Here is a 13,183-nt window from a genome sequence, read left to right on the forward strand (position 1 = left end):
AATGCTGGAGACCCGGGTTCGATGCCTGGGTCGGGAAGATCCCCTGGAGAAGGAAATGGCAGCCCACCCCAGTACTCTGGCCTGGAAAATCTCATGGACAGAGGAGCCTGGTAGGCTACAGTCCATGGGGTCGCAAAGAGTCGGACACGACTGAGCGACTCCACTTTCATCTATTCATGGCCAGGCTTCAGGGCAGTTTCAAAGTCAACTCAGAGGCAAGTTCTGCAGGGAACTGAGTGGTGTTAAGAGAAAAAAGAATCATTACCTTCAATTTACAGAAACTAAAAAGAACACTGCCACATTCCCATCCATTCTTTTAGAAGCTAAGTTTTTGGTTTTCAAATGAAAAAACCCTGAATCCATAAACTTTCAGAAGATTAATTTGGGCATCTTCTGGCTTAAAAAATAAATAAATAAAAAGGCAAACCCCTTCAACCAATGAAGAGCTGTGAGGAAAGGAGCAGAGTTCAAGCTCTGGAAAATGGATGCAAAGGGAACACGTGAGCACACAGGACCGCCTGCCCAGCCGCCCACCCTCGCGTGGACACACACACACTGTGCACAGGACCAACAGGCATGAGGACATGATTGCTAAGTTTAATTCAACAGCTACACCCACTCCTGCCTTGTAAAAAAACAGGCTCCTCTCAAGGTTACATTGTGATGTGAGCACAGGTTTGTTGTTTCCAATGACAGCTTTACAAAAAAGTTGGCACCAAATGCATGTAAAAACTGTTATAAGGCTTAATAAAAACACAGACCAGTAATTTCTCAATGTAGCTTGGAGGCTGAGAAAAGGATGCAGAGAGTGAATGAACCTCCCAAACACAGGCAATCCCCAATGTACACAGCGTTTTCTAAATACAAATGGCCTCCCCCATCAGATTCAAAGGAGCAAATTTTTCTGCGGCTTCTCCCATGACCAGACCATCCCAGCTCCCTCAACCCAGGCCCACAGCCCCAAGGAGGGAAAGGAAGAGGGAAGCTGGGGACGAGAGTAAGGCGACACGGTCCTGCTGCATTGGGCTCTGCCCTGGTGGTGATCTCCTTCCCCAGCCTGCCCGGCTCGGTTCCCAGCTCTGCCCTAAAGTCCCTGAGAGGGGACGGATTTAGAAAGCTCTTCCCCTCGTGTGGCTGACGGTAAGGCTGAAGCCCCGAGGGCCAGCAGCGTGTCAGGGTCTTCTTGGCCATCCAATGTGGAATTCACAAATTGTTTTCTTGTATGTTAAAGAACACAACAAAACAGTTATAAATAGTTCACATCTACTTTTGGAACATCTCATCGTAACTTGTGTAAGTCAGTGAGTTTGAGCTTAAAAGCTAATCACCAGTTATGTCAGTTTTTAATGGGGAAAAAAAATGCTCTGAATTCCAGACAACTTTCTTATAAACGACCACTTGAAGGCTAGAGGGAGACAGGAGGTGCTTGAGAGAATCATATGGAATGAGAGTTTCTCAGCTCCAAAGTCAGCAGGTGGACAGGAGCGGGTCTTTGGTTGGCAAGCACCGTGCGGACCCCCAGCACCGATGGAGGGTGTGGAGCCTGGCAGGGAGCTCCCACAGGCACTGGAGTGTTCAGGCCACTACGAGCGTGGCCACACTGTAGTGATGAAGACGTTTCCAGCACCTGTATGGACTTAGTAGGCACTCGCACCAGTAGTCCCCACCCCAACTGTTGGCCTCTCGTGACTGCGTACAGGCACTGACACTGTAGCCCTTTGAAGGCTCAATGGGAGAAACTTCCCTGACAGATGGTAGCATCACGACTCTTGCCAGTCTGGTATCTTTGCTGGCAAATACCATGGAATGAGCCAGTTGAGAATTTACTGCCAAACTATTTAATCTCCTGGCCTAAGGTCTCCAAGTCTTGTCTGGAAACTGAATATGGCCCAGAGGTTCTGCAAAGCTTTAAAAGGGTGGCCTAAGAAAACTCTCCTTCCTCTTTGGTGTACCTGAGCGACAGACTTTTTTCTAGAAAGGCGTCAGAAACAGACCAGAGTCAACAGTTACTGAAGTAAAGCTGGCACTTGAGAACAGGTCTTGAGCTATTACCAAAGAAGCCAAACCTAAGAACCCAGGGTTCTCAGGCATCTATTCTTCCCACTGTCAGCAGAAACATTAAGGAGGACACAGGAACAGTTTAAAGAACGCCAGTGCCTGGATACGTCTGGGTAGTTTTAAAGTCCTGTAGAAGGTAGTGGTTTTGCCGACAGGAAGGGTCGCTGGTGAAGGGAGCAATCCACTGGTGAGGAGTAAAGGCCCAGACTTAAGGCTTATGAGGAAAAAAGGAGTAACTCACAAGCAAGACTGCCTGTAAAGTAAAGAGTCTAAACCAGTCTCTCGTGGACAAAAAGCAGATTCCTACGTAAGACCTGGCTGAGGTTTGAGAGGGCAGAAGCAGGGTGCAAAATCCCTCCATAAAGCGTATGACGGAACACAGCATTTTGGCTTTCTGTTGACAGCTGCTGAGGAAAAGCAACCAAGACGTTTCAAGAAAATCTCTGGAACGGAGGTGAAAAACACTGGGGCCGAACAAGTTCCCGGTGTGGCTCCTCTGTCCCGTAGTGGCGGACCCGTGGTTTTGGTTTTCTCTCAAAGGCTTTAAGCTCTGCTACTGTGTTAGTGATCCCTAGATACCCAATTAGCCAACACACCACGGACGTGAGACCCCACTTCTTAGGGGCACCTGGTCTGGCTCCACTCCCCTCCCGCCCACCCGGGAGCTCCTCTCACACCAGGGCCCCGCCTTCTCCCTTGGAGTCCAGAAGGTGGGTCTTCATCTCGATAAGACTGTGAACTGGACGGCAGCTTCAGGTGTCCACCCGAGACCCTCTCCCCACCCTCTCCTGTGGGCTAAAGGAACTACGCTATCTGAAATCCTATCTCTGGAGTTTCTTGTCTGGCTATGGGACGCGGCAGGCCTCTTAGTAGAAGGAGATGCTGGACTTGCCTCCGGGCGGGTTCAGGACTTTGTTGTGGGAGCGAGGCCGGGGGCCCAGCCGGGGTTCGTGGCTGTCGACGGCAGGCGCAGGCTCCTGGACGCGGGCTGCTTCTCTCGGGCCGCCAGGCTCGCCTGGCTCTTGTCTGGGTGAAGCACTGGCTGCAGGACAGAGTCAGCACAGGGCCCGTCAGTGGCTGCCCGCCACCCGGTAAGCAAGCTGCACACGCGAACCAAAGTCTGCGCCCTGGAGCAGCAGGCACGGGCATGGTGTCAGGCCAGGTCAGCACGGAAGGCCCTGAGCCATCCTCGGGGGAACCCCCAGGGGTTGTCTCCGCGCTGCTGGCTGGCCTCGGCGCTGCTCCCTACCACCTCAAGTCTGACAAGAAAACCTCAGAGTGAGTGAGAAGGGCGAGGAGCTCATCCTAAGTGGAGAGCCCAGGCAGGTTTCCCTGGATTTCCTGACTGAACTCGTTCCCACCTCTTCATCAACTGAAATTAGCATCCAGTCAGGTCGGGACACTTGGGGACTGAGCCTGACACCCAGCCCCACGAGCAGGCAGCCCACCGTGGGGTGACCTGGGGGAGGCCACCCTGCAACGTGCAGCCCTGCATTCCCCGCCCCCCACCCCCCCACCCCCCGCTGCCAGTGCAGCCTCTGGTCAGAGTTCATTGAAGGCTTTGGACCTCTGCCCTTCACTATACAAGATCAGCTTCTAGAAGAGGACGCTGTGGCCTGAGGCCCAGACTGACCAGCACGGACAGGAGGTGCAGAAAAGCCAGCGGGAACGCTGTCATTGAGTAACTGAGCCCATTTCCCCTGCCTCCTCCCTACACAAAACCCGCCCACGGTCACAACTCTGCCGTCTTCATCAGCAGGTGGGCTGGGGCACAGGGACCCCTCCCGGTCTACCAGCAGCGCCCGCAGAGCTGAGCCTGGGGAAGGGACGGACAGTGAGCTCACCTCTGAGGTCTGGCGTGTCCTCTCCCTCACACAGGAGCACGTGGTCCTGCAACGAGGCAAACTCAGGTCAATCCGCTGCTCGGATACTTGCGGCCTTGCTCACGTGGACAAGGAGAAAGGTGCGGGTGACCTGGGTCTACTTTATCTTTAAAAAGTGTCTATTTGGACAGTTTTAACCGGAAACAAAGCCTCAGGAAGAGTCCTGTGAGCCCCCAGATAACCCTGCTCCATAGCCCACCTCCACTCGGGTCTTGGCCACACTCTTGCCAGCTTCCAGCCCCCACCCCCTCACGGGCTGATTCGAAAGCAAATTCCATATTTCACTGATCCGTAAATGTTCCAAGATGCAGCTCTTTGAACTGCAAAAATTAATGACTCCTTAAACGTCTCACGCAGGGTCCAGTTTAACCTCAGCACGCGCTCTCACTGACGGCCCACCCGTGTGTCAGAACCCCGCTCCTCTCTGCGGCTGAGCGATCCCCAGCATGTGCGCAGCGCAGCACATCTGGCTCACCCGGTCACCTGGTGATGGGACAGCTGGGTTGTATCCACCCTTTGGTCACTGAAAACAATGCCATTAAAACAGGTCTCCCCAAGTATCTGTTTTGTTTTCACAACTGAGGTTATATACCTAAAACTGCTGGTTCACACAGTAAAATTCTGTGTTTTAACTTCTTCAGAAACTGCCAAACTGTTTTTCACAGTGGCTCCACCATTATGCATTCCCCAAAGCAGTGTAGGAGGGTTCCAATTTCTCCACGTCCTCACCATTCCTTACTTTGTCTTTTTGATAACAGCCATCCCAGTACGTGTGACGTGGTCTCTCTCTGTGATTCTGATTTGCATCTCCCTACCGATCATGTGCTGACTGACTGTTTGGATGTCTTCTTTAGAGAAATGTCTACCTTTGCCCCCTCCCTTTTTTGGTTCTGAAATTTTTAATTTTAAAAATTTATTTTTTTCAAGTATAGTTAATTTCCAATGCTGTGTTAATTTCTGCTATGTGGCAGAGTGATTCAATTATACATCCATACATTCTTCATTATAAGCTTTTTCACTGCGGTTCCTCACAGGTTATTGAGTATAGTTTCCTGGGACCTTGTTTAATCATCCTATATAAAATAGTTCACATCTGCCGACCCCAGATTTCCATATCATCTCTCCCCCTTGCCTTTACCCATCTCTGGGTATGGTATGTGTCTGTCTTTTTGCTGTTGAACTGTAGGGGTTCTTTACATATTCAGCAACCATCAGTCTTTGAAAAGGAATCCACATTGTTTCCTATATTCGGCGTTACTCTGATTGAATCCCTGTGTCATCAATTAATAGGAGGTTTGGTCAGATTCAAGTTTGGTTGTTTTGACAAGAATTCAAAGGTGGCCCGTGATGAATTTCTAGCATGAACTCCATCATTTCTGGAGGTGTCCTGTTTTCTGATGTATAAGCAGCCACTGATGATCGCTTCCTAGATCTACAACTTCATTACAAGCTTGCAAAATGGTCATTTCTGAATTCTGTTATTCACTCGTCATTTACGGGTTGGAGTACTTTAGAATGAGGAAACTTCCCCTCAGAAGCTGTCATCCTGAGGTACATACAGTTCATGGAGAAACACTGGCTAAGTTAAGTGCCTGATTCTATCCGTCAGCAGTTTTCCAAATGGACATTCTCCAAAGGGGACAAACTAGATTTTTAAAAATAGTAGCGGGAACCCACAAACTCTAAGCATCTGGTGAATCTATTCTACTTACTGGCTGATGACAACAGTGAAATGTCGCCGAGAGGTAAGCTCCCCGTGTTGAGTTCAGTTTTATCAGTATCCTCAGCAGCTCTTCGTGGCGCGCAGAGAAGAGTGGTGGCCTGCCTGCAGTCGGCCGCCCCTGCCACCAGGGACCCCCAGGGCTCGTCATCACGAGGCTGGAGCACACTCCCCGATGACTCAGGGCAGCCCCGATGACTAATGGCCGCAGCCAGGAAAAGCAACGTCACCTGCCTTGTCTCCTCCTAAGGCACGCTATACCTGTTCGGAACTGTTTTAGCCAAGTGCCTGGCACCAGCTCTGCCTTTCTCACCCTTAGGTCTGCTCTCTGAGCGCAGTTCGTACCTTGGGCTTGTTTGGGTGCGCCGTGGGTGAGGCAGCAGCAACGGGGGACCCGAAAATGTCACTGGTCTTGCCCCCCGGTGGGTTCAGACGCGGTCGAGTCTGCATAGGTCCTGATTCGTCAAATATACCACTTCCTTTTCCCCCTGCAGAAACAAGCAGAGTGGTGAGCGGCCCGGAACACCCACCCAACCCCTCCACGCTGGTCACTTCAGAGACCTCCCCTCACGGCAACCAGTCCTGAGTTCAGGCTGAGGGTGAGGTGACTGGGTTGATGAGGGATCCTGAAAGACCCACATCACACCCAGCCCCTTCTTGGGGTCAGCTGGGCCTTCATCACTGGACCTGAACTGCACTGGGCTGGCTGCGAAGGGCAAGACGGGCAGGTGGTCTAAAACAGCATTTTCTCCTCTAGAGTGTCCTTAACCCTGAACTTTTCAGATTTTTCTGCTCAAGAATCTTCTGCATTAAACCCAGAAAAGTTCTTTCATACATTAAAGGCAAACAGCTGCTAACTTTTGAGGTGAGATGGATAGAACTGAATTAACATGCCCTGTTCAAGGCAAACCTGCAATTTGGAAAACATTTATCAGTCATTCTCCTGACCTCAATCTGGCTGGAACTTCCAATGACAATTAGATATGCCAGTGAATTACAGACATTTAACATCTTTGCTGACGAACAGAAACGATTTGATGAGCTACTTTGAAAATATGCATCTCGGATGTTAGTTCTTATAAGCTGATGGCTGAGGCACAGACATGGAACGTAGATGCTGACATTAAAAGAAAGACTCTAGCACATGGCTCTGGCCAGTCACCCCTGCAATCAGCAAACACCAGCGCCTCCCTTCCACCGAGTGCCAAGCTAAGATTTACAATCTCACAGGAGAAAGAAGGCGCATTCCACACGCAGCTGAGACCAGACACGAGTTACCCAGCCCCTCTGTGCCCGTTCCTCACCCTCAGAGTGGTGGTAATAAAGGCCCCTCCCGCCTCAAGGCGCTGAGAGAGGAGTCGAGATTCACTGCAGCTCGTGTGTGGACAATGCTCACACAATGCTGGACACACTCCTCAGTGAAACAGCGCAAGACAGTGTGGACAGCACATGGCTTCCATGCTGCAGGCAGAATGGTGTCCTTAAAGAGCTAGATCTGATAAAGGGCACTGGTACTCCATTACTCCGCCCCCCCAACTGGGGTGGCAGCGGTGGTGTGGGAGCTTAGGATTCTAAATGTGCTCATTTTTACAGCAGTGATCTTTGTTGACTGCCTCCAAGAAGTTAAAATTTCCAGTCACTTCTTGGCTGTAATGACGCACACCAACAGGACGGGCGAGCAGCAGAACTCTGAGGACAGAACCCAGGACGAGAACCCTTTCTGGGGTGGGAGAAGCTTAGAGAACAGGTGGGTCTGACTGCGGGAAAAGGCACACATCCATGTCACATCAGGCTGATCGCAAGCCTTCCAGTCCCAGCCACAGCCGCCCAGGTTCCCGCAGCCCCTGGGCTGGGTCCTGCTCAGCCACTACCAACTGTAGGACAGCACCTGGCTGGAGTCAGCACACAGGGGCTGGGCGGAGGAGGGCCCAGAGAGGAAGCTCCCAGACACGCTGCTGTTACTGGGTGTCGTCAGCAAAAAGATCCAGGCCAAAAAGTGCAGAAAAGCTGCTGCCCAAGGCCACCCCCGAGTGCCTGTTACTGAGCTGTTGCTGGTCACGCTTAAGTAAATTCTAAGATGAGTGTTATGCTTATTTTAAAATGCGAGACAAAAATAAAAGCAACTCAATCTGAAGGTTTTGGCTAAAAGCACTCTCATTTAAAGACATTTTAAAAACTGTGAAACACGACACAGAGAAATTCCTGAGACACAAACAAAGCAAACATTCCAGCAATGATCACAGGTGAGCGTGAGTCAGTCTGACCGGAGGTTCCCTCCCCTTCACCTTCGTCAGTACACGCTCGAAAAACACCATGGTTCTGTTTTGAACTTTATGAAAAGTAATCACACTGTGCGTCTACTACTCAACACTTTACCTGAAAGATGAATTCCGCTTTCAAGGTGGAAAAGATGCTCAACTCACTCGTAACGAGAGAAAAATGAATCCAAGATACACTTTTTAGAGACCCAAATCTCAGGAGACACGACCCTGTGCTGGTGGAGTGTGGGAAGTGGGCGTTGCTGATGCCCTGGAGGACATGTCTGAAGACCAGGTGAAGAAGCACCAGCATTTTATACTGACCCGGCGATGCCGTTTCAGGAAGTCAGCCCCACTTGGAGAATTTGGAGGTAAGCCGGAGTCAGGAAAACCTGTATCCAACGGTGAGTTCTGCTGCCAGGGAGCTGAGGCCCAGACTGGCCGGTGGACTTGAGCCACAGCTCCCCCGCAGAGGGGATCACGTATCTCCCCAGGCTGTGGAGACAGCCAGCACCCTGCACAGGCCCCACAAACACCAAACAGCCTGCCCACATCCATCCCCACCTTCAGGTCTAAACCAGGAGAGCAGGTGACACACGGTACCAAGCAGCCCGGGTCCACATCCAGGGACGGCCGGGGGTGAGGCCCCTGCTCCGCACGCGCTTGGTCGGCGGGCAGCGGGGGACCTCCCCAGAGTCCACGGGGTGAGTCTGCCGGGAGGGATGCACCTGCAGGTTCCCTTCTCAGCTGCCGGTGAGACTTCATCACGGGTGATTTTCTCCCCTCGCTCCTTCCTGCCTTCCTTTTTAAAAAGTGTTTCTCCATGTTAATTCAGTCACCAGTTAAAATGCGCTTCTGGGTGATGGGAGGCGGGGGGTATTCCAGCATTTGTTAACTGCTCAGCTCTCATCTCAGAGCCCCTGGCAGGACAGAGAACAAACCCAAAACAACAGGACCGCGCGGAGCAGAGGTTTCAGCACAGGGTGCCCCCAAGCTGTTGTTACACTTTGGTTTTCTAACTCTCTAGTTGGGTAGGAAGCCAGGCTGCCAAGGGGTCATAGATTTTCAAGAGCCTGGCAAAGCAGAACCACCCCATGTGGCATACTTCCTAGAGAACCCGAAGCCCCAGAGACAGCTGCAGACGCCACGGTGCTACGCCCCGGCAGCCAGCGTGCCCACCCCTAGGCGACCGCGTTTGAGTCTACCTGCCACAGCACATGGTTGGTACAAAGGAAGCGCAGGGCTGAGCACTCGGGCTCTGCACCCATCAACTGGGTGCATGAGAATGTTAGTAAGAACCACCTGCTTCTTGGGCTTCCCTAGTGGTGTAGTGGATAAGAATCCACCTGCCAATGCAGGAGACACGGGTTCAGTCCCTGGTCCGGAGGGTTTGGGATGATGCTGCAGAACAACTAAGCCCATGCCCCACAGCTACTGAGCCGCTGCTCCAGAACCTGGGAGCCACAACTACTGAGGCCCACGCGCCCTCGAGCCTGTGCTCTGCAACCAGAAGCCACGTGCAGCAACAAAGACTCAGCATAGCCAAAAATTAAAAAAAAAACACCCAACTAAACCACCTGTTTCTCTGCCATAACTAAATCCAAAGATACTGCAAACCTCCACCCCACCTGACCACTGAAAACCACACGAAAATCCAGCTTTTGCATCCATTGCTTTTGTTGCTCCAGGTCTGTGAAGCGATATTTGTACCCAGCATCAGGACAGGGAAGGGAGCAGTCCCAGCTCTGGTTCTGTTTGACTTCATCATTTGTCTGAAACACTTACTTCTGTGTTGCATCTCTCAGACCTTTAAGGATGGTACAAACCTTGCTTTTCCCGTGTGGACACAGATGGGGAAGGCCTCTCAGGTAACTACCACTGTGTGGTCACTCACACACGGTAGCGGGACCATCCATTAGCCAAGAGAAAGGCTCTTCTGAGATTGCTCCCACTGGAGCCACTAAAGGGTGCGTAAGGACTGAGAAGCCGCAGGGCTGCACGCCAGACTGAGCCGTCCTTTTTATTTAGTTTCAATCCTGCTCACAATCTGATTAAAAATACTCTGAACACACAGCTTGCAGGCAAGTTCAAGAACCTGAAGGGAGTCCACCAGCCGATGCGGGGAGCCTCCCCAGTGGGGAGCAGAGCCCCAGCACGTGCCTGTGTGCCTGCCTCGGCGCCTGCACAGGGCCACGATCTGCTCACAGGTGAGGAGCAAGTCCAGAACGACCTGGAGGACACAGAGCTTAAGTCAGGATCAAACTTCCCTTCCTCTCCAGGACTGACGGCAGGGGATATGCCACACCAGAAAGCATTTGAAAGGACTGATACAAAGAGAGAGAGATTTTTTTTTTAATCAAAAGAGCAGCATAAAAGAGAGCAGGTAGAGGCCAGAGGATTAAAGAGTCACAGGCCCGTACCGGGGGGGTTGGTCCTCTTGGGTATGTTCTGAGGTTCTTCGGTTGGTCCAAAAATATTAGAAGCCATCCTGTCCGGCCTGCGGGGAGGCGCGGCTTCCTCTGGACGATCGCCTGGCTCTCCTCCCGGAGGCTTTGCAGCCCTGCAAGCAGAGAGGCTGTGAGGGACCGATGGTGGCTGGCCCGGGCACCACCGTCCAGGGGCTGAGGCAGACGTCTGTGGAGGGGCACGATGCGCTCACAGACAGCCAGCAAACCTCCCCACCTGCCCATGAGTTCCCATAAAGGTTCTCTCGGCACAACTTGGTTCTGCCAAGACCTCCAGAGGTGTGCAGGCTCTCAAGTTACTGCTGGGACCTCTCATCAGTAAAATTAAACGTTTTCCTGAAACAAGCAAATGGAGCCAGTTCAGTAGAGTTTCACTGTCATTTTAATTAGCAGACAGCAGTGCTGGGCCAGAGAAGGCAATGGCACCGCACTCCAGTACTCTTGCCTGGAAAATCCCATGGACGGAGGAGCCTGGAAGGCTGCAGTCCATGGGGTCACTAAGAGTCGGGCACAACTGAGCGATTTCACTTTCACTTTTTTCACTTTCATGCATTGGAAAAGGAAATGACAACCCACTCCAGTATTCTTGCCTGGAGACTCCCAGGGACAGAGGAGCCTAGTGGGCTGCCGTCTATGGGGTCGCACAGAGTTGAACACGACTGAAGCAACTTAGCAGCAGCAGCAGTGCTGGGCATGTGACAACACAGTGCAAGCAGACCACAGCAGAGGCAGGGACCATAACACTGACGCTTGCCTGGAGGGGCCCATGCTCGTTAAGGCCTGCCCCCACCACCCGCCCCCTCAACAGCCTATCCCCATGTCCCATAAAAGCTACTGGGGACCGGTGGTTCAGAGTCAAGCTGCAATACAGACTTGGATTAAGTTCTTTACAAATAAACACCCTACAGCTTAAAAGACCTCAGGTTAACAATGGCTGAAGCATGACGCTTTTAAAATCCCTTTAACACCAGATAATCCCTTAGCAAGAAAACAAAAGCAGGGCTTTAAGACAGAAATCTGACCTAGTCCTCTTAACAGCCACCACTTGATTCCCTTCCTTTAACATAGCCTCAAGATCCGCAGCTGCTAACGGATCCCAAGCACGCATGCTTAGTGGCTCAGTCGTGTCTGACTCTGCACCCCCATGGACTGTAACCCACCAGGCTCCTCTGACCATAGGATTCTCTGGGCAATAGTGGAGCGGGTGGCTATGCCCTCCTCCAGGGGAATCTATCCAGACCCAGGGATCAAACCTGCTTCTCTTGCGTCTCCTGCATTGGCAGGCAGGTTCTTTACCACTAGCACCACCTGGGAAGCCCCACCCCAAGCAGAGGCTCCCAATTAATTACCCAGTTAAGAAGATGGCTTTTCCTTCTCCAGCATCCTACAAGGAAGAACTTTCCCCTCATCTTCTCAAAAAAACTAACACTCCAGAGAAGTGAGGTATCAGTTGAGAGCAGCCGCTCTGCACTGTGTCCCACAGCTCGGAAGCCAGCCCAGGGGCAGTGGTCCTTGTGGCGCGTCCTCGCTAACTGCACCAGTGTTTGCAGGGCACCCAGTGCCAGGCCGTGTAAACAAAGACAGAGTGTCCTTAGTGCACACAACTGAGAAAGTGCTGGGAGGCAGCCCTCGGCCAGCTGGTGCGGGTGCCGAACAGCGGTTTTCAGGGCCAGAAACTTGACTCAATATGAGCACTCCAGGATAAACTTCCGGTCCCGTATCAGCACAGACCCAGACAGGAGGGATGAGTGGTCACCGTTACAGGGGCTAATGACTGACGAGTTGGCCAGGAGTACTACTGAATACTGACCTGACTCCCTCAAATTTGCAGGGATTTTAGCAGTTGAAACAATCCTTTCATTCTATGTACTGTTTACCTCCACAAACGCCACACTCCTCTGCTCTTATTGCCCGGCCGGGCCACAGAAAGGGCTCACAGCATAGGAAACTTTCAGGCATCGGAAGAACCAGCTCAACCTCGCGGCCGGCTCCCTCGACGGCAGGACACCTCCAGCCCGGGCAACTCTACGTGACTCCCAGTACCCAGTGCTCCCCAAGCCAGAAAGCGAGCCAGCGCGCGCTGTGTGTTCTGATCGTTTAAGCCCAGTCGGTCTGCTCTGTCACTCGCTGTCCTGCCTGTTTCCTGGTCAGTAAACTGGGGGAGGGCGACTCCTGGGTTCGGGCTGCGGGGTTAGAGGCGAGGGCGTACCCTGGCTTCAGGGTTAGCGGGGAGGGCACCCCCTGGCTCCGAGGTTAGAGGCGAGGGTGTCGCCTGGCTCCCCGACTGCGGGATTCTGGGAAGAGGGCGCCGCCTGAATCCCGAGCTGCGGGCTCCCATGAAGGGACTTCGCCCTGAGGGCCGTCCGCTCGCACACACGCCACAGGGCGCCGGGGTCCCGGCCGCGCCGCCACGCCCGCCCCGCCGCTGCAGACCGCTCTGCCAGTGTCTGCGGCGCGCCCGCCCAGGAAGCGGCGCGTGCTGAGACCGGGGTGCGGAGAGGCGCACCTCAGGCCTCCCGCGGCCGCGCCCACCTCCCTCAACCGGCCGCGGAGGGCCCGGCTCTGTGAGCTCACCGCGGCAGCCCCGCCGCCCGCACGCCCCCCATATGACCGTGCCCACACCCGCGCCGCACCTGGGGCCGGCCCGGCCGCCCTCGCTGTCCGGTGCCCGGAACATGTCGCCCGCCGCTCCGAGCCACTAGTCCGCCGCGCCGTCCTTCCCGCCCGGCCCCGCGCGGTCAAAGACCCGCCCGCTCGTCCCTATTGGGAGTCGCCGACGTCAGTCAAGCAGCGGCAGCC

At 53.2% G+C, this 13,183-nt stretch overlaps 1 protein-coding gene across 2 annotated transcripts; it reads right to left on the reverse strand.

Annotated features, from left to right (window-relative positions):
- Window positions 1-577: 577 nt before the first annotated feature.
- JPT2 (Jupiter microtubule associated homolog 2) lies at window positions 578-13,174 on the reverse strand. 2 transcript variants are annotated; one of them, XM_044935943.1, is made up of 6 exons: window positions 13,018-13,174; window positions 10,340-10,479; window positions 6,007-6,149; window positions 3,903-3,948; window positions 2,951-3,100; window positions 578-2,462 (listed from the first exon to the last, which is right to left on the reverse strand). In XM_044935943.1, exons 1-6 carry the CDS (start codon window positions 13,059-13,061, stop codon window positions 2,362-2,364), a joined length of 624 nt encoding a protein of 207 aa, XP_044791878.1. In that variant the 5' UTR covers window positions 13,062-13,174; the 3' UTR covers window positions 578-2,361. The 2 variants fall into 2 exon arrangements, with proteins under 2 accessions (XP_044791878.1, XP_006076941.1); XM_006076879.3 differs by having other exon boundaries at window positions 578-3,100.
- Between the last annotated feature and the right edge of the window lie 9 nt (window positions 13,175-13,183).

This window comes from Bubalus bubalis, chromosome 24 (genome assembly GCF_019923935.1).
Source record: "Bubalus bubalis isolate 160015118507 breed Murrah chromosome 24, NDDB_SH_1, whole genome shotgun sequence".
In the NCBI taxonomy this organism is placed as follows: domain Eukaryota; kingdom Metazoa; phylum Chordata; class Mammalia; order Artiodactyla; family Bovidae; genus Bubalus; species Bubalus bubalis.